The sequence below is a fragment of the Maniola hyperantus genome, chromosome 3, assembly GCF_902806685.2.
Source record: "Maniola hyperantus chromosome 3, iAphHyp1.2, whole genome shotgun sequence".
NCBI classification, from domain to species: Eukaryota; Metazoa; Arthropoda; class Insecta; order Lepidoptera; family Nymphalidae; genus Maniola; species Maniola hyperantus.
In genome coordinates this window covers 3,198,364-3,219,222 of record NC_048538.1, presented here as the reverse complement: position 1 = coordinate 3,219,222, position 20,859 = coordinate 3,198,364, and the positions used below count along the sequence as shown (strand labels likewise).

Below are 20,859 nucleotides of genomic sequence, written 5' to 3'. Positions count from 1 at the left end.
GTGGTCATCGAACAAAGTGATAAGAGAAATACATTTGTATTGGACAATAATATTATATTATCTTTAACCACATTTTTTATCTTGGACATGTTTCACTCTTGTCTACGTTCTCACCTAATGGCGAGTGATTCAGTGACCGAAGTGAGCGTTAACGTTACCTTGAAAATGTATTAATCTAAGCCCACACTTTCATTGATTTGTATTGAAACGGAATAAAACATCTCAGGTGTTTGATATTAGACTATTGTAATAACCAGACTCAACTCAATTCAAATATTATGTATGGTACCTATTGGACATAATTAAAATTTTAAACTGCAGCGCCCCCTGGTCAAATAACCTGAACACATGTCTTCAGAAACTGCTCTTAAGTGATACCTGTGTAATCCAAAAAACTGCTTCAAAATCAGCCCAGTAGTTTTTAGAAAATGGAAACAGTCAAAAATATAAGTCAATAGTGAATACTGAATAGGTAGTCACTTGCACTGTGTAGTGGCTGCAAGTTCTCTCCAGAAAACATCTGCAAGTTTTATTGCTATTCCATTCATCTCTAGCCCATCGCCGCGCCGGTTTGGCAGACTTCACACGTTTGAGAACATTACGGAAAACTCCCAGTTTCAGTCCAGGATGCCGGTTTCCTCACGATGTTTTCCTTCACCGTTAAAACTCATATGACGTCGAAAAGTTAAAAATGCGTGTCCGGGATCGAACCCAGGACCCCTCAGGACGTCGACTTCTTAGCCAGCATATTGTAAGTTAATATACCTACATAATTTATTTTTCTTGTTACAGATTCACGAATGAACAGCGCCTTCGTCTAGTCCAGTTCGTGACAGGCACCTCCTCAATTCCCTATGAAGGCTTCTCAGCATTGCGAGGCTCGACGGGTCCACGCCGCTTCTGCATAGAACGCTGGGGAAGAATAGAGTCCCTGCCTCGAGCCCACACCTGCTTCAACAGGCTCGACCTGCCGCCCTACCCTACTCTACAGCTCCTACATGAAAAACTGCTCCTAGCTGTCGAAGAAACTAATACCTTCGGAATTGAATAAATCCCAGACTAGATATTACTGTGGACAGTTAATTTCTTAAGCTATTTTCTCTTGTTTTGTTGCTTTTAAAGACTCTTATCTAGTCTGCGATTAAAACATAGGTTGAGATCTATATTGCACTACAATTTTGCTCAGACTTAAGACCCTGTTAAAATCAGACAGTGTTTATCTCTTTCATAAATCTGCCTCGGATTAATTGTAACTTAAGTTTGAGCAAAGTCAAAGTATGCTCTATAGATCTTAGCCTTAGTCAGAGATCTATATGGGATGCTTAGACTTTTCTCAGTTTACTTATGCTGAGATCCATAGTTTACTTTGACTTCGCTCTAAAGCTTTATTTTGAGACAGTTAAAACGAGACAGACTTATAAAAATGACATAAAACTGTCTTGTTTTAACTGCCTTTTGAGACATATTTAGGTGAGTCATTACACTCGTCTCATTTTAGTCGAAGTCTAAGCAAAGTCAATGTAGAGGTAGACTATAGATCTCAACATCAGTCTGAACTAAGTCAAAGTACTAGATCTCAGGCTTAAAACCCTTACCAAAAGATAAACTAGCTGCTTATAAAACAATGAGTTTGATATACTATGGTTGATTGTAAACAGATTAGCGGCTGTAAATTATGAGTATTAGACTTTCATGTAAATAATAGTCAATTGATTGTATAGTTGAGGACAAACAAAGATAGTGTTAGTTGCTGTATGTATGTATGTATGTAGGTGTGCCAGAACATTTACAATAAAGCTAGCCACGTATCTATTCGAGGTTTGTACTTTATAAACACTTTTATTGTAAGTGAAGTATATTGTGGCTGTGATTCGGGGCTCAAGTCCCAAGTTTAGTTATTATTACGCTTTTATGTCACTAATAATTTATAATAGATATATTAAGAATCCTACGAGTTTTGAGAATCGTATAAGTTGGCGTTTTGTTACTCTGTCGATCAGTATTTTGTTTCTTTAAATTATTTCGATTTAAACACAATATGTAAGTGATTATTCTCTTAACACTCTTTATTGGCTATAACAGAGAAGCTATTAAAATTTATGAACATCACTACCTAGTCAGCTAATATAAATATATGCTTATAATAAACATAACTGCAACAGAAATCATAATATTGCTTGTTCATCCCTGTAGTTACATTTACCTATTTATGTAATTAATATAATAATTGACATGTGGATGTTGTGATTTGTTTTGCTAATCCTAATCGTTTATTGATGTTCCTCTGTTAATTTATTGTAAAATCTAAACTATTCAAACAATTCGGAAACATTTCACGCTCAAAATTTCTGTAAAAACAATGACAATGGTCACATATTGAATGCAAGTGTATGTAAATACATTATTTATTGTGTTTATGTAAATTACACTCAAGTGTAAGTTCATGTTTATTTTTGTAAGTATTATAGTTCTATTATGTTGGGTATTTAACTATTGAATATTGTTTTATTATGAGTAAATTCTAAGTAACTTGTTTTGTGTGAAAGTGATCAAATGTGTCAATATACAATATTACTTACATAAAACTGTGATTTTATTTTTCGTCCATACTATTAGTAGTTTTATATGGGCACTGGACAGCCACATACTATGTTTTATCATAAACATAAGTCAATACAAGCATCACATTAGAACTTCGATGCTGGTCATTTTTGGAACTCCTACTAACTAGAATTTTAATGATAAAGGAAACATGATAACTAACAGGCAGAGCACAGAATGGACTAGCTGCAAGGGGGAGGAAGTCAATAGTGATAGCCCATAAGATATTCTTGTTAGAGGAAGTGAAATTTGCAACTGAATAAAATAATACCAATAAAGCAAAAATTCACACATACAAAATGTTTATTTTTCAAGAAGTTTGTGTAACAACAAAAATCAACCTCGTTATTAAAGACCTAAACATTTATAAAACTATTTACAGTGTAAAGTCTGCATCTGTCAACACAAACCGTGATACAAAATGCAACAGGTTATTTCACAATACTCTAAGCTAAGTTGTGACAGAGTTAATTATTATTTGTCACAGTCCACAACTTCAAAAACTTATCCGATATTAGAACTCATCAAAATAACTGTAAGCAGATGTGATTATAATAGAAGCTACTGTTAAGATAGATTCATATCGCATGTTTGTCGCTACGTGTATGCAAAGTAAACCCAGAGTCCTTCCCCTCCCTTACACCGAGCCGCACTCGGATCTCGCTTCGTCACATCCCTGATTACAGAACTGCACTTCACCAGCAGGATTTCGACCACCGACGTAGAGACAACAACTCAACCGAATGCAATATAATACACATCTCTGTAAATATTTTGTATATTTACTTCAAAAATAACGGTACATACAATTTAATCTGTATCTCTATCGTACTTTCGAAAGGAGAGAAGAACGGAGACTCGCCGCGATTCTAGCTGAGAGAGGGGAAATCCTTGCTGTCGTCCACCTTGGGTGGAGCGACTTGGCTGCGCACCACTGGCCGCTCCTCGGGCGGCGCCTCCGGCTCGCGCGGCACTCCACCGCCCGGGGCGCCTCCACCGCGACCTCCGCGCCCGCGCCCGCGGCCCCGGCCGCCGCGGCCACCCGTGCCACCACGCCGCGCCGTGTCGTTGAACGTGAACTCGATGCCCAGCACGCGCTTCTGGCGTCCTACGCGCTGCGGGTAGTCGGCGATATCGTACTCCTCCTCGTCTTCCTCCTCGTGCTCGGCTTGCTCGGCCTCCTTCTTCTTCTCCAGCAGCACGAGGTTCTTCCACTGGCTCAGGTCCTCGCCCTCGCCCGCCTTGCGCAGGTTATACTGCGGCTGCGCGCGTTGCGCGTTGCGCAGCGCCTTGTACTCGTCCAGCGTGAGCTCACGCGGCTCCTCCTCGGCCGGCGGCGCACGCTCGGGCTCGGGCTGTTGGCCGTCGCCAGCCGCCGCCACGTCGGCGGGCTTCTCCTCGGCCGCCTCGCCCTCGGAACCCGTCTTGTTCAGCTCGTCCAAGTCGTCTTTGATCGTTCCCCAGTTGTGGGGACCGGCCCCTTCGCGTTTGTCGACGGGTTTAACGCCCGTCTTGTCCGAGCCCGACCGCCTATCGAACTCCCTCTTGCCTCGGCCGTCGTAGCCCGGCCTGGGGCCGCGCTGACCTTCGCGTGGCTCGCGCGGAGGCCTGGGGCCCCTACGCTCGCCTCCATCGGGGTTCTCGTTGAAGTTGCGTCGTTCGAAGTTAGGCCTCCGGTCGCCGAAATCGCGGCGGGGGGGCCTGGCTCCTTCCTTGCTCTCGACGGCTCCGTTTTGAGGGCGCTCTTCGCGACGACGCGGGGGTGGTCTCTCCGTATTGCGATCGGTCGTTCGCGGCGGACCTTTGTTCTTCTGTTGATCGCCACTTTTATTTTCCACAGACTTCACATTTTGGGTTTCTTTGATTCCCTTCCTCACAACGACACTGCCGCCTTTAGGTTTGACCTCGGGTTTACCCTTGTTCTCCTTCTCGGCATCTTTGGTCTTTTTTTTTTGCTCTTTTGCCTGCTCTCGAGCTTTTATAGCATCAAGAGGATCGGACTCGTCGTCCAGGAAAAGAGCGTATCTATTCACTATTCCCACACCGTAGGAATTCTCCATTGTGATCCTCTTGATGTTTTAATTACACAAAAACTAGATGTTTATGGATTATTTTAGTGGAGCGACATTTTGCCTTATTTTATTGATTTCATTTATTTAATATGGCGGCTAAAGAACACACTAATACGCCATATGACGGCAAGAATAGAGAACTGAGAATGAAAATGGCCGCACTCTTAACTTTTTAATGTCTATCATGTCTATGATCTGATTAAGTGCTGCCAGCCCCTACTAAAATTTTCCCTCAAGTTAAAATCGTGACAGCACATCAGCTATAGTCCGTACAAAATAACTCTTCACGTGCCATTTTAACTCTATGGGCAACTGTCATGTCAAAAGTATTCACCTTTAAAATAAGGACTGAATAGTAAATTTGATATGAAATACCTATAACACAAAAAGTTAAAATGGCGCGTGATGAGTTAAATTTTACGCGTTATACAGTTGTTACGAGCAGTAACATTGTGAACCGCAAACATGTCAAACATACCTAGTGTGCCCGACGTCTTCACGAAAATAATGGCTCAAAAGTTATAACAAAAAACTAATATGAAAATAAGCTCCAAGCATTTTTGTTTCAAGAAAAAAGTATGAGTGAACTTTTCCACTAGGTACCTATCTAACTAGGTAACTAGTGGAAAAGTGGTGTTTTACTTTTGCTTAAAATAAGATACGAAAAAGATCATTTAAAAATTATGTTTCGAGTTTGTTTTGTTCCTCCGTAATTCAATTTTAAAAACCAATTTGATGTAAATCACTCCTTCGGCTCTTTGGGCAATTTTTTTAGCAAACGTGTTTAGTTACGTTTTTTAAGAAAAATTGCAGCTATTATTTTTTCTCAAAGTAGGTACTTCTTCTAGGAATAAAGAGGAATAAGGACAGATTTTTTTTCATAGTCACTGGTTTTTTAATAAAAGAGTAGGTAATTACTTAAGTACTTTGCTCAGAGAATGGGAAATCCTATGTTAATCAACAAAAATACATACATTCAATGTACAAAATATACAATCGTTGCATGAAATCGGCTCAGAATTCTGAAGTCAAAACGTAGGTACCACGCATTTCCCTTTCGTTCATTTTAACGACTACGTTGGAGAATTATTAACTCGAATTTTAAAATGCTGTTTCTCTTGCACTCACAGAAAAATGTTTTCTCCATTCAATAATTCTATTCCTGCTAATGTTGGATTTCATTGCAGGTTTTGTTTGAAGCTCCTAAAGTAACTCCCAAAAACTCCCCTAAAAGGTTAAAAGCCACAAAAGTGGCACCACTGCTATATTTATGGTTTTTGTATTGACAGTCTATAATAGATTCAATAAAGTTGGGATAGGGTGGGTAACATTGGGATACCCCAGGTAACCTCCCCGTGTGCCTGAGTGTCGCGGGTCCCTTGCGGGGGAAGAGCAGCGCTTTCGTTGGTGTACCCTGGTAACAAGGTTAACAATTTATCTTCATGGGATATTATAAGCCATGGCTAATTGATCTGGCAAGAAGGGGATGATGTCCGCGCGTCCTTCTGAGGGTTCCAAGCAGAGGGCGCAGTAAACGCATCAATGAGGCACCACCGTCCGTCACCCATTGAATCACTGGCTGTCCCACCGGTTTCTCGCCTGTCCAGTTTGGTGACGGGCGATAGCTAGATGTTGAGCATGAGGAACGTGGAGAGGGAATTGCCTTCTCTGCGAGCTCTAGCCCTCTTGAGGACCTATGGATGATGGAGACGGGGTGGTCCGTCGCTCACAGTGTGGTCCTCGGGTTGGTTGGCGTGCTGTGGTTCCGGCATGCCTCTAACGGTGTTTGGGGGCACGTAGTGCCCCAGTGATAGGTCTGCTGCGGCGGACATCCGCTGGCGGAGTTACGAGGCGTTATTGGTCCCTTGTGCTCCATTAGCGGTTGGATGGAACTTCGTGAGGTTGAGGTGAGGGCTGCAGAAATAGATTGTAAAAATATAAGTATTTTTTTAAAGAGTAACTGCCACTTTTCTTGCTGGTTCTGCTCGGTAAAGGGTATTCCATTCCGAACGAGTGGCATATTCACTTGACGATTCCAAAGTACTTTTAAAAGTTTATTTATATATATTTTTTTTCTATACTTGAGTTTAATAGAATATACTATATTATTATCAAAACCTACCTATAAAATTTTTCTTACATTCACAATTTGATCTAAAGGATCTAAAACGTTTCAAAATAAAATATATTTTAAACATTTTAACAATATTTATTAAATAACGAAAACTTTTTTTTTTGAAATTGAATTGAAATTTTACATTACTCAAAAATAATTATAATATTAGAAAATTCGATTGCAAAAAACACAACAATGTAAAAAAAGATATATAATATGCGTCAGCGTCAGTACCAAAAGTTATTATTACTAACATATTTTCTTGCCTTTGCCACCTCCACCACTTGCTGATCCTAGGCATGTATCCATCAACAACCCACAAACAAGGTAGGGGTCGCAGTCTCCAGCCGGTCTTCGGTCCTCCATGAAACCTTTGCCTTTCTCTTTTATGTTTCTTTGTAGACGAATAGAGGCTTTTCTATTCGCTATTCCCCAAGAAAACTTATCAAAAGGTGCCGTCTCGAACTTCCCAGACAATCGCATGCGATTTGTTTGCTCATCAGCACCATATTGTTTCATGTGTTTCATATGATTCTTTTCTAATTTTTTGATACATTCCTCGATGAACTTGTAACCACCATCAGAACGCATTCTTTTTGTACTAAAATTATGATGCATACCCACACCAGGATGTTTCGGTCCCATGGGCTTTGGATGGTAAGTTATAACTACGCCGTAGTCTTCAGCTACTCGAGACATAAGATATCGTGACATCCACAAGTCATCTGGAGCTTTTATACCTATGGTTGTACCTATTTGCCACTCCCAGCAAGCGAACATAACCTCGGCATTGGTGCCCTCAAAATCACATCCCGCATACAAGCAGCACTTTGAATGAGCTTCACTTACATCTCTCCCAGCTATATATTTAGCTCCTACTCCACAGTAAGAAAACTCATAATTAACAGCAGGGAAACCGCCTCCTTTAGGCCAGCCCAATCCCCAGCCGTCAACATCCAACATCGTATACTCCTGCTCTAGACCAAACCATGGCTCTTCAGATCTATGTGCTTCGCAAAGATCATTGCAGAATTTCCTATGATTAGTAGAAGCTGGTTTACCGTCTGCCAAATACACTTCATTGAGCACAATCACATGGGGCTCTAGTCTGAACGGGTCTCTATATACCGCACAAGGCTTCAAGGTCACGTCAGAGTTATCGGTGGAGGCTTGACCACAGGAACTCCCATCAAAACCCCAACCGGGTGCTACGTCGGCGCTGTGAGGAGTACAGTTCAAAATTCTATCCTTACATCTCATGTTGATACCTGATCCGTCGATCCAGCAGTATGTTGCCAAAACCTTATTGCAGGGCATTGGGAGTCTTATATACCTGTCCATTACTTTTTTACTCATAATATGATTAATAGATTGTTTGAGCATATACCTTTTTGATATAGAAAATTTGCCCACATGGTTTTGCAGTTTACAAAAGCACTTTACGAAGCTCTCCATGTTAAATTTTTATTACATTCAAACAACTTTTAATAATTCAACAATTAGTTGAAATAAACGGAATTTATTTAATAATATATTTCGTAATTGCACAATAAAATTTATCTTGACACATACTTAATTTAAAATTTAATGACGTGTCGTAAAGTATTTTTTAAACTCTTTTCAAAAAAGCAACCAGTGTAGGACGAATAAATCAAAATCAGTTGAGGCAAGCATCTGCTAAAAGAGCGCAAACTCGATAAGGATCGCAATCTCCAGCTGGTCTCCTATCTTCAAGAAAGCCTTTTCCTTCCAACATAACGCCTCTATGAATTCTCACCGATGCTCCTCTGTCTGCTACTGCCCATTTGCATGTGTCAAAAGAAGCGGTCTCAAACTTACCTGTAAGCCTTTTCTTATTTTCTGTGCCATCTCCAAGTCCATAGCTTTTCATATACTCCATGTGCCTATCACAAAGAATTTTACTCACTCTTTCTATTTCAGCTATTCCTCCATCACCTCTCATTTTTTTTATACTAAAATTATGATGACAGCCTATTCCTGGTTGATGTTTTCCCATCGGTTTTGGATGGTAACTAATAATGGTACTAAAATGTTCAGCTATCCTGTTTAAAATATACCGCCCGATCCATAAGTCATCAGCAGCTTTTATCCCTAAAGTGGTTCCAACTTGATATTCCCAAGATCCTTTCATAACCTCAGCGTTAGATCCCGCGTAGTCCATACCGGAGTAAATACAAGCTCTTGCATGGCATTCTACAATCTCTCTTCCAGCGATGTTTTCGCCGTTGCCACAATACGAAAATTTAGATTTAGTTACTGGATAGCCACGACATTTTGGCCACCCCAGTGGCCACATGTCCGCATCAAACATAGTATATTCTTGTTCTATTCCAAACCAAGGATTTTGGTCTGACATTCTACTAAGTACATTTGCGCAATGTGCTCTGTGATTAGTAGCTGTGGGTTTCCCATCACCATGAAATGTTTCACAAAGTATTATGATGTGTGGACTTTTACGAAATGGATCTCTATAAATTGCACACGGAATTAACATAGTATCCGAGTCATGCGTCTTAGCTTGCCCTGTTGAACTTCCATCAAATGACCACTTAGGTACCATTGTAAGATCACATGGTACTCTCTCTAAAATACGATCTTTAGAACGTAAATTGATTCCACTTCCGTCAATCCAAACATATGTTGCTAAAGTTTTGTCTTTTGGCACCGGTAAATTGATATAGTGCTTATAATAAGCATTTATTGGCGTATTCATTTTCGTTATCCCTGAAGCAAAATGATCTTGAGCCACAGTACGTGCATGAATTTGAATATGAGAGTAAATTTTGAGGATATTATTTCTTTTACATAAAATTAATTTCATAATAGACATCTTTAACAAAATTATTAAATAAATAAGTACCTAATGTATAAAAACGTGTGTATATTATGTCGAAACACGATAAATCAATTTAGGAATATCAATATGGCCATGAGAAGTAAAAAAAATCTAGTAGGTATGTAGGTACTTACCAAGTTTGGTATTAGGTTGCCTACCAAAACTACTGTGGGAAACTACAGTAGTTCTGGTTGTTTGAATTATTAATCACTAGCTGCCCCGGCGAACTTCGTTCCGCCTAACAGTCGATTCAAATTTTTTAATTTTTTTTCCGTAAGAACCATCCTCGTACTTCAAGGAATATTATAAAAAAAGAATAAGCGAAATCTGTTCAGCTGTTCTCGAGATTTGCGATGAGCAACACATTTAGTGATTCATTTTTATATTATAGATATAATATTTTTCAACATTTTGTCACTTGTAGGTTTGCGTTGTTGCGTCCCTCCTAAGAGGGAATAGTCAGCGATGCTGTTTGCACAGCATCGACTCGCAAGACGTTTCCAATATTATTATTTGATACGTTTCTAAAGTTACCCGTGACCACTGTATCTTACAAAATCCATAGAGCAAGAACGAAATCCCACCGAAATCCCACCTTTAATACCTATCTTTAGTCTGTGAAATCAATTATTTTACTCTATGGTTCGTGTCATGTCATTTTGTCATCTAAATAAATTGTGGTCTGTCATTGTCATTATTGTTTACAATTTTTTCTCAAATTCCGATTTCTATTTTCCGTGATTCCAAGTACATGCTATAAAATGGATAATTTCTAAATTATTATGGAAACGTAAGTAACTAATAATTCATCAAGTGTTAATTTGTTTACGCTATGTAAGTTCCAATCTCAAAACTAGTACCACTACGCCAATTAAACAAAACAGCTCAGTCCAAAACTACAAACTGCAAAACTACTAATTCAATGTACTATATTAGGTATAGCAGTAAATTTTTTACCCATCATTAAAAATCAGTTTTATAATCAGTATCCCCGGCTGATGATAATTTAGGATTGAGAATGCTGTGTAGGCCCTACTGCCCACTAATTGTCACCAGGTGGCAGGTGCGAAGCTTGGCTTGCGCCGCTTTATAATACTTACGGCCGTTCCACCCTCACCTTTCCTTACTCATATGGTGGTGCAATGTTGCTCATGTGGGCCTTCGTAAACAACTTTGTAAATACAGGTCCCACCACATCCTTAGGCAATTTATTCCATATGTGAACAACTCTGTTGGTCAGAAAGTGTTTTAATGGATTTGATGATGGCAATTATTGATATTGTAGCTTCATATCATGTCGCCTAAATCTAGGATTGCTCCTTCTCGGAAATATGCTTTTAAAATTTGGAACAATATAATAATTATTTAGTACTTTGTAAGTTTCAATTAGATCTTAAAAACCTAATCTAATCCTAAATCTTTAAAAACCTAAATTCAATAATTTTGTGGGAAAAACTAGTTTTTTTTTTTTTCTTCTGGCTTTACACAGCAGTATTTTTTTTAAATAAAAAATCTATTCGTTGCTTTTAGAACCAAGGCGAATGCAGCATTTTTGTGCAACTATGAAGTGATGCAGATATTACAGAAATTGAAAGATAATACACAGAAGAAGCATAAGAGGGAAGGGTCATTAGCTACTGTAACATATGAGGTACTAAATACTGTGAATAACTTTACTTCAATCTTTTTTAGGGTTCCGTACCTCAAAAGGAAATATGACTGTAGTACGGAACCCTCGTTGCGCGAGCCTGACTCGCACTTGGCCAGTTTTTTTCCTGCAAGATTCCTGTTATGATGAAAAGCTTATGAGTTATGACAAAATAATATGTAACAGTATGCGGCCGAAAGTAATGTACATCGACCTTTAGAAGGAGATAGCAAACTTGTAAAGCACTGTCTCTGTCGTTGAGACCGACAAAATGTCATATAGGTATCAGTGACAGAGACAATGCTCTACGAGGCCAATATGTTATTCTAAAGGCAGATTTACATTACTTTCGGCCGCGCACTGTAGGTACCAAAATTCAGGGTTTGGATTTTAAAATAATGAGATATGAATTTAGATAAAGTAGTGTTTGAAACTCTACACAATGCCTATCATGCAACAGTTTTATAAACTACTATTTGTTCTCCTAAAACTAAGTATTTAATCAATGTAGGCAGACTGCATGGCCATTAGATCTTTGCCTGTGCATTAGACTATTTTTTAAAACAACAACGATTTATGTTTTCATTTTGCAGACAGTTCACTACTTGCAAGACACAGAGTGCAAGAATCAAAGTGCTGAATCGATCCAGAAGTTTCTGGATGCCATGAAAGGTTTCAAATTGACTAAATCTGAGAAGTTGATGATGGTGAACACACCCCCGAGAACTGAACTGGAGATACAATTGGTAAACATTATTTGGCCTAGTGGTTAGGACCTCCGCCTTCTAATCAGAGATCGGGGGTTCGATCCTGGGCACGCACCTCTAACTTTTCGGAGTTATGTGCATTTTAATTAATTAAATATCACTTGCTTTAACGGTGAAGGAAAACATCGTGAGGAAACCTGCATGCCTGAGAGTTCTCCATAATGTTCTCAAAGGTGTGTGAAGTCTACCAATCCGCTCATGGCCATTGTGGTAGACTATGGCCGAATTCCTTCTCACTCTGAGAGGAGACCCGTGCTCTATAGTGAGCCGGCGATGGGTTGATCATGATGATGATGATTTTGTGTGTTAAGGCGTCAGTGCACGTTGATCCAAGCTCACAAACAGGGGTTGGAATAAGTAGTGCGAATTCGCGGGATTTCAGGACAATATTTTAATATAGAATACAGGTACAGAGTGAAGATAGCCTAGTGGTTAAAATATCGGCCTTCTATTCAGGAGGTTGGAATTCAATCCTGGGTACAAACCTCTAATTTTTAGGGTTCCGTACCTCAGAAGGAAAAACGGAACCCTTATAGGATCACTTTGTTGTCTGTCCGTCTGTCTGTCTGTCAAGAAACCTACAGGGTACTTCCCGTTGACCTAGAATTATGAAATTTGGCAGGTAGGTAGATCTTATAGCTGACATTTGGGGAAAAAATCTGAAAACCGTGAATTTAGGGTTAAATCACACAAAAAAATATTAAATTGTGGTCATGAACTAATAATTAGTATTTTCAATTTTCTAAGATAACTATATCAAGTGGGGTATCATATGAAAGGTCTTCACCTGTGCATTCTAAAACAGAGTTTTATATATTTTTATGTATCATAGTTTTTGAATTATCCTGCAAAATGTCGAAAAAATACGACTGTATTACGGAACCCTCATTGCGCGAGCCTGACTCGCACTTGGCCGGTTTTTCTAAGTTCGTGCAATACAAGTCTCAGGCATGCAAGTCAAAACCTGGATGCCTGAGAGTTCTCCATACTGTTCTCAAAGATATGTGAAATCTGCCAATCTGCACTGGGCCAGTGTGGCAGACTATGGCCTAAAACTTTTTCATTCTGAGAGGAGACCCCTACTCAGTAGTGGCTGGCAATGATAATATTATTATCATCATGATTAACTGATTGATTAATTAATTTGATTACTAATATTCGGGTATTACAAATACACAAAGTTCCTTTCATTCTTTTTGAGGTACAGAACCCTAAATATATAATATTTTGTTTAACATGCAGCATTATAATCCCGCCATCTAGAAATCCCGCATTTATATCCATACCAATGATAATAATGTTCCTTTTACGATCCCTGCTCATGAAGTAAATACTAAAGTAGTCTAACTCTAGAGTCTAGACTTTAGTAGCGCAGATGAAATTTAATTTCATCTACATCACCTAGATCTAATATTATATTCTTCTAATAAATCATCAAATTAGATTTTTTATTTGATTCCAGATAGTACAAGAAAGCGAAGAGAGGTTATCAGAAGAAGATGTAAAAAAAATTATAACCCTAGCAAATGAATTCTTTCCACCAAGTTCATAGCGTTTTTTTTAATTACTTATTGACTTTTTCAACCATCTGCCAAACCGACGTGAAACCCGTAGATTCAGGAAGCTTCGTTCGCCCCGCTTACGTCATCGAGCTTGTATGGACGTGGTCGTGTTTAAGATATAAAAAAATTGGCGCTGTACCTACCGTACATTCCGGTACATTCGTACCGTGTATTCGTACCTATATATAAGCTGTGATAGCCTAGTGGTTAGGACGTCCGCCTTCTAATCGGAGGTCTAGGGTTCGATCTCGAGCACGCACCTCTAACTTTTCGGAGTTATGTGCGTTTTAAGTAATTAAATATCACTTGGCTTTAACGGTGAAGGAAAACATTGTGAGGAAACCTGCATACCTGAGAGTTCTCCATAGTACAGTGTTCTCAAAGGTGTGTGAAGTCTGCCAATCCGCATATGGCCAGCGTGGTAGGCTATGGCCAAACCCTCTCTGAGAGGAGACCCGTGCTCTGCAGTGAGCCGGCGATGTGTGGAGTGGGTTGATCATGATGATGATGATGATTTGTACCTACGCAATTCGCAATGCCGTATCCCGTGCCTTTTTGACCGAAACTTTTAACCTTTGTATAGTTTGTAATGTATATCTGTGTGTACTAGGGTTCATGATTTCTCGAGCTTATCAATTTCTCGGGTCTCGAGAATTCTCGAGGCTAATTTCTCGGGTCTTCTCGGGTTGTCGAGAAATTTACATTTACGTACGGATTTGTATATTCTTCGGTTCCAATAATACGATTAATCAACAAATTCAGTGGTTTCCTCTCAAATAAAAGTACCAAAATAATTATAAGACTTTTATTGACAGTCTTCAACATAATTAGCTTCTTTTTCTTAAAGAAAACTAAAAAAATAAGCTATTCTGACATTTGTGACTTATACATATATACAATTACAGCACAAGCACAGCATTAAAAAGAAAAAAAATCAACTTAAAACTTCTAGCTTCTTTCTTTTAAACAAAACAAACAATAAACAAAAATTTCAACATGAAAACGTTAACCTTATCCTAACTTATAATTAAATTACAATCACAGCACCATTTTTGGCATGTTAATTAGAAAAAAAAATCAAATGAATTTTTTGCATTTAAAACAAACGGCAAACGCAAATCGTTTTATTTTATAATTTCATAGACTCAAATATGATTTCTCGAGTTCTCGAGTTTTCTCGAGCTTGATTTCCCGGGAACAAAGCCCAACGATTTCCCGGGAATTCTCGGCTCGAGAATTCCCGGGAATGAACCCTAGTGTGTACGTATAAAGGAAAAGCGGACTGAATGACTGACTGTTGCCTAAGAAAGGATTTTTGAAAATTCAACCCCTAAGGGGGTAATATAGGGGTTTCAAATTTTTGTAGTCCACGCGGACGAAGTCGCAGGAATAAGCTAGTTTAGCATAAGTAGATATTTAAAAATAAAGTTTATTTTCTATTTTTAATACTTGTTTTTGTTTTAATTTAATCAAAAGACAGACACAATTTGGTACTTCCTATAAAGATACTACTATCTATAGCAGAAAAAAGATAAACTCTATAATAGGTATAATATGTAGATTGGTGTGTAGTGTATGATCCCAACTGAATTTTGTTTATGATATGCTTTTATTTTATGTAAATACTCATAATCTTTTATATTTTGTTATTATTACATAAAATAATGTAAGTATTCACAAGAAATAAAAATTAACGCAAATATTTGTTTTATTAAATAATTACCTACCTATTGGCTCTTACTATTAACACATAATTTACTTCGATACCTACTTGATAGATAGGTGATGATGATGATTGGACAGACGGGCCAGAAAATTCCCGGTGTGATAGATAAAGTTCTTATCCAAAAAGTAGGTAGGCATATAAACTCGTATTAATTAAGCAATTTGTTTAGTAGGATTCATTGATGTCTAATGGAAGTATTTTTGCTAATAAAAACTAGAATTTTATCATCAGTGCAAGGTAAAATCCTTAATAGTATTTTTAGGGTTCCGAACCCGCAGAGGTGAAAACTGCCAACGGGACCCTATTATTAAGCTTCCGTTGTCCGTCTGTCCATCAGCGGGCTGTAATCTCGTGAACCGCAATAAATAGAGAGTTGAAATTTTCACAGAATGTAGGTATTTATTTCTATTACCGCTATAACAACAAAATATAATAAAATATTTTTTTTATTACAAATAATAATAACAAAAAAAGTTTAGTTTAAGACATTACCATTTACATGCATTTACTTCATTCCACTGCCATCTCTACGAATATGGAAGAACTACATAGGTGCAAGTATTAGTAAAGTTGAGTTAGATTTTTGTTCGTATGTAAATCATACATAGATGACGCCACCAGTTGTCTTGAGAATATTTTTTTCCATATAAAATTAGTGTGGACTATGCTGCATGTTTTGTTAACACGGAACAGTGTTCTTTCTGTTCCGTGTTTGTTAACTTAATTTTAGTTATGACTGTTATAAATATACATATTACTAATATGATTTTTGTAGTATAGCAACACAAAATTGTTTCCAGCGCCATCTAGTTATACACTTGGCAACATAATGACCCCAAGTGACGTACGGCCATGCAACTTTCGAACTTGAAACAACAGAATAGTGACATTCGCCAGAAGCGGAATTTGAAGTATCGGTAGCCCGAGTCCGCGACGAGAGCGCTGGCAACAGAAACGTGTACGGCGAAGTGCGGTCGACTCGTCGATGCGCAGCTGTCCAACCGCGTTTGACAATTTTAAAGTTTTACTCGAAACGCGTGTGTAAATAAACAAATTGTCTTATTACTTTTCGTTAAGAAAATGAAGTGAAACAAATGTTTGTTTATCAATCGTGCATAATATAAAGTGGATCTTCGTTAGTTCGAGCCTTCGAAACCTTAACCGCTTCTCGCAATGACAAGGGAGAGCATTCAGTTACCTTTTGAGAAAACGGAGGCATTTAAAATGGTTTAATTCGACGCTTTTATAACGTATAAGTGAATTCGTTGAATATAAGGACTACTGTGTTTCGTTTTGTGACAATTTGGAGTTCTTTTCGAGTCGGTCGTTAGTCGCGACGCATTGAAAATGAGTTTTTTGAGTGGTTTAGGCAAGGCTGACTTCAAAACGGCGAGTGATGGGCTGTTGGAGCTCTCTGAGGAGCGACTCCGCAGCATCATGCGCACGGAGCCGATTACAGATGTGTATCACGTCGAACAGACACCCTTTGCAAGGTCAGTTTGTATAACACACCTTCACAACTTACCAATGTGAAATGTCACATAACTTTATTCTAAAACTTTTTAATAACACATGTCTAAAGAAACTACGAGATAAATACTTAGCAAGATATCTAACAAGGCGTTTCCATTCAAGCCTATAAAAATTGTTCTCAAAGTCACAAGTTATATTGATAATAAACTTGCCACCAGCAACAGGTTTCTAAGTCTCAACACTCGTATATCATATTGAAATTTGCCTCTAATTAAATCATCAGCCAGCAGATATCTGCATATGTTTTAATATATTAAGTATTTGTTCATATTGCTTACTTATGTGCCTATAAGTAATTTGATTTGACAAATAATAACCATAAAATAATTTCATGGCCATATTATCAGCTCTATCAGTGTGTGTCATATGCGAGCAGCCTAGCACTTATAGCCTTACTAGTTGATGCCCACAACTTCGTCCAGGTGGAATTAGGTTTTTTAACAATCCTGTGGGAACTCTTTGATTTTCTGGGTTAAAAAGTAGCCTATGTCACTCTCCTGGTCTTTGACTATATCCATGCAAAAAATCACATTGATCCGTTGCTCTGTTGCAACATGTTGAAGGACAAACCAACAAACAAACACACTTTCGCATTTATAATATGGGTACTGAGGTACTAATAGTTTTATTACACAAACACATAGATGCTTGTACTTAATGTTTGAGTGTAGTTGTAATGGGTTCTAACATATAATTTACAGTTGCCTTGTGAAACGGCTGGGCACAATATAATGTTTATCTCAGCATTCCTGATAAAGATGACTGATGATAGCTGAGTGTGTTGATAGCAGAAGATAACATTGTTTTATTCACCTGTATTGAGACTCAAGTATTGTATATACATCCATAATCATATTTCTTACATTTTGAAGGATTATAAACAATTTCTGATCAATTTAATATACACAGTGCTCAAACTTAATCAATCAAGTGTTTAAAAAATCAATAAGTCACTTTTATATCCCAAATATTTACTTAATATTCAAATTAGGTAACTATAGATTTAGTAACTCAAGTATTGTATATGAACATCCATAAACGTCAAACAAGTGTTTAAAAAATCAATAAGTCACTTTTCTTAATATCCCAAATACTTACTTAATATTTAAATTAAATAACTATAGATTTAGTAACTCAATTAAATACCATGAATTGAATCATGAATATTTAACTTTGTAATGTTTATGTTTGATTATGACATAATAATAAATATTTGTTAATTTATACAATTTTGCTTAAATTACCCTCGACCCCCAAACTAGGTTAACCCGTGTCGTGGGGGTCAGTATCTTCCTAGTGACAATGGTAATTATTTTATATTTATTTTTACTTCTGGATAATATATTTGCACCAAATGGTATTACAGAAATGGCCAGATAAGTACATGTCTTCTTCGACTTAGCGTTTTCCGAACTAGATGTTGTCCACTTTCCTAAATGTTGCCTGGTTTTGTGCATTCAATTTACTCTGTCTATTGGCTCTCAAGTTTTTGGGTGCCCTAATTTTGGATAAGATATGTCCAAAAGTAGACATCCCTGGCTGGTAATCACAACCATCTCAGGCAGTGTCAGCATTTACCAGCAGGTTTTGCAGATGAGCACTGGTCTGTAAATAAAAAAAAACTTCAAGTAATGGGAAGTGGCTGGATGAGGAAATGTGGGCCCAATGTGGCAACACTCAGGCAGCGTGGCAGGTTTTATTGAACAAAGATCCCCTAATGAGATGTGCTTGTTTGATGGACATGGTGATTAACTTTTTAAGTATTACATTTTCAATTGCATATGTAGGTATGTAGATTTGTAGTCAAGGATAGTAGCTTAATAATGAGAATTCTTAATGTTGCTGTAAAAAAACCTTTTTCGATATTGCATTCAAGTGGGGCAAATTAAGTAATTATAGTACCACTTAATAGTAGTTAAGGTAAATGAAGAAATCAAAATTGATAACTTAAGTATAGCAATTATGTAACTCAATTATTCAATGTTATTATTCATGGTTTTTAAGTATGTAAGTATTAAAAAAATATTTAGGTACCTACAATGATTTGGTACATATATTCTATAATAATACTATAAAAACTATGCCCTAAATTTTATTTAAAGATAAAAATTATTTAAGTAAGTAGATAGGCTTTTGTCTTATTTTTAACTAGCTGATGCCCGCAACTTCGTTCGCGTGGATTTGGTCTTTTAAAAATCCCGTAGAAACTCGTTGATTTTCCGGGATAAAAAGTACCCTATGTCACCCTCCAAGTCTTTGACTATACCCATGCAAAAAATCACGTCAATCCGTTGCTCCGTTTGAAAAACAAACAAACACACTTTTGCATTTATAATAAGGGTACTGATTCGATTAATTACAGGGCACCGCTGCCCGTTGCATTCAGTGCAGGAAAGTGAAACGCGGCGATAAATCTAGAAATAGAGTTGTTACTCGATTGTATCGAATAATAATCGATTGTAAATTTATTCGATACGAAACAATAATAGTAGTTAAGTTTCTAATATTACTTTCCATGATGGCTTTACTTAAGTAATGGTTAATGCCTATTCCTTTAACTAATTTTTATCCAATTTAAATAAAGCTCGCAATCCACAGTTGAAAATACCTACTTTTTTAGGGTCCCGTCCCCCCAATTGTGTAAGAATAACCATTTCATGGCTATCGCAATCGTCAAGAAATTATGCCCTTTGATTGGCTGTGGAAAAATGTAAACAGCAAATCAACCAATCAAAGGGCAGAATTTATTGACGATTATGATAGCGATGAAATGGTTATTCTTACACAATCGGGGGGCCGTATCCGAAGGGGCTAATGGGACCCTATTACTAAGCCTCCGCTGTCGTCCGTCTGTCTGTCAGCGGGCTGTACAATATCTCATGACATGAACACTTAATAGGTAAAGAGTTGAAATTTTCAGTGTGTATTTCTATTGCCACTATAACAACAATTAATAAAAACCAAGATGGCGAAATTCAACATGGCCACCACGCCGATTTAAAAATGTATTTAAAGGTGTTATAGGTATCTTGTACGATGCATGGTAAGGAAGCCTTTACGTGCGAGTCCGACTCGCACTTCTGGAAGTAAGAAAATTAAGTACTTCATTTAAATTTGGTGATTTAAATGAAAAACACCTTAAAAAATTACTTAAACTACTAAGTAAATATTTGCCCTCGCCTTCGGCTCCGGTAGATTATCGTCTCGGATAAAATGGCTTGTTTTAAAAGCCTTTGTTGTACAATTTACTATTAATTTGTTAACCTTCGTGCTTAGTTGTTACTTTGCCGTGCTCATAGGAATTGCTGATTACAATTTTATCATAACATTTTAGATAAAACCTCATTGCGTCGTATTTTATATTAATAGGTTGATAAGATGCCTACTTACTAAGTACTTGTATGTGATAGGTAGAAACTAGACTCTTAGAATATAGTACGTGAAGTAGGTACTTAGGTTGCATTGCATTTATTTGCGTGTTATGCTGACGAAAGAATAATATGTAATTTACACAATCATCTAAATTAGTTATTTATTTCTTTGTTTCTATTAAATTTTTTTATAACAAAGCTATTGCCGAATTTATTATGTAAGTAGTATATATGTATTTAGTTTGTCAGTAAAATAATATCTGTCAGTAATATAATAGATTGTACGCGTATGGTCTCACAATTCTTAGACATTTTTGGACGAAAACTGTATTTTTTCAATTTTGTTATTCTAAGTTTCTTCCTTTACACCGCTCCTACTGCCACGGATAACTGGTAGAGATCTCTTGTAATAATTAGTGCTTCCTTGTCTACTTTTATCTGTTTATCTGTTTTGTTCTGATTTTTAAAAATTTTCGAAAATATGAAAAACACCTTGAGTTTTTAATGACTGTGGTCATAGATCTTTGTTCCTCCTTTGATGCTAAACCGAAAAACTACAGTAGTACCTACAGTGCGACAAGGCTATCCAGACGCGTGGCGAAATTC

At 37.5% G+C, this 20,859-nt stretch overlaps 6 protein-coding genes across 14 annotated transcripts in view; 3 read left to right on the top strand and 3 right to left on the bottom strand.

Moving 5' to 3' along the window:
- Positions 1-2,585, top strand: part of Hecw (Hecw ubiquitin protein ligase) — a 141,063-nt gene extending 138,478 nt beyond the window's left edge. For all 9 annotated transcript variants that reach the window (XM_034984804.2, XM_069509695.1, XM_069509694.1 and 6 more), the window contains one exon: positions 793-2,585. In XM_034984804.2, coding sequence (XP_034840695.1) covers positions 793-1,051 — 259 coding nt within the window. In that variant the 3' untranslated portion in view covers positions 1,052-2,585. The remainder of the gene's footprint in view (positions 1-792) is intronic.
- Positions 2,586-2,886: 301 nt separating this feature from the next.
- Positions 2,887-4,848, bottom strand: LOC117996693 (SERPINE1 mRNA-binding protein 1-like). The gene has a single exon (XM_034984820.2). The coding sequence runs from the start codon at positions 4,659-4,661 to the stop codon at positions 3,471-3,473; it is 1,191 nt and encodes a 396-aa protein (XP_034840711.1). The 5' UTR covers positions 4,662-4,848; the 3' UTR covers positions 2,887-3,470.
- Positions 4,849-7,024: 2,176 nt separating this feature from the next.
- On the bottom strand, positions 7,025-8,252 carry LOC117996691 (glutamine synthetase 1, mitochondrial-like). Its single transcript, XM_034984817.2, has one exon. The coding sequence runs from the start codon at positions 8,242-8,244 to the stop codon at positions 7,039-7,041; it is 1,206 nt and encodes a 401-aa protein (XP_034840708.1). The 5' UTR covers positions 8,245-8,252; the 3' UTR covers positions 7,025-7,038.
- A 165-nt stretch (positions 8,253-8,417) lies between these two features.
- LOC117996692 (glutamine synthetase 1, mitochondrial-like) lies at positions 8,418-9,645 on the bottom strand. The gene has a single exon (XM_034984818.2). The coding sequence runs from the start codon at positions 9,638-9,640 to the stop codon at positions 8,447-8,449; it is 1,194 nt and encodes a 397-aa protein (XP_034840709.1). The 5' UTR covers positions 9,641-9,645; the 3' UTR covers positions 8,418-8,446.
- Positions 9,646-10,314: 669 nt separating this feature from the next.
- On the top strand, positions 10,315-14,224 carry Polr3I (RNA polymerase III subunit I). Its single transcript, XM_034984831.2, has 4 exons — positions 10,315-10,436; positions 11,177-11,297; positions 11,888-12,040; positions 13,524-14,224. The coding sequence occupies exons 1-4, from the start codon at positions 10,429-10,431 to the stop codon at positions 13,611-13,613; spliced, it is 372 nt and encodes a 123-aa protein (XP_034840722.2). The 5' UTR covers positions 10,315-10,428; the 3' UTR covers positions 13,614-14,224.
- Positions 14,225-16,254: 2,030 nt separating this feature from the next.
- The window catches only part of Drak (Death-associated protein kinase related), a 312,359-nt gene continuing 307,754 nt past the window's right edge, over positions 16,255-20,859 (top strand). Inside the window, exon 1 of the mRNA XM_034984461.2 lies at positions 16,255-16,842. Coding sequence (XP_034840352.1) covers positions 16,697-16,842 — 146 coding nt within the window. The 5' untranslated portion in view covers positions 16,255-16,696. The remainder of the gene's footprint in view (positions 16,843-20,859) is intronic.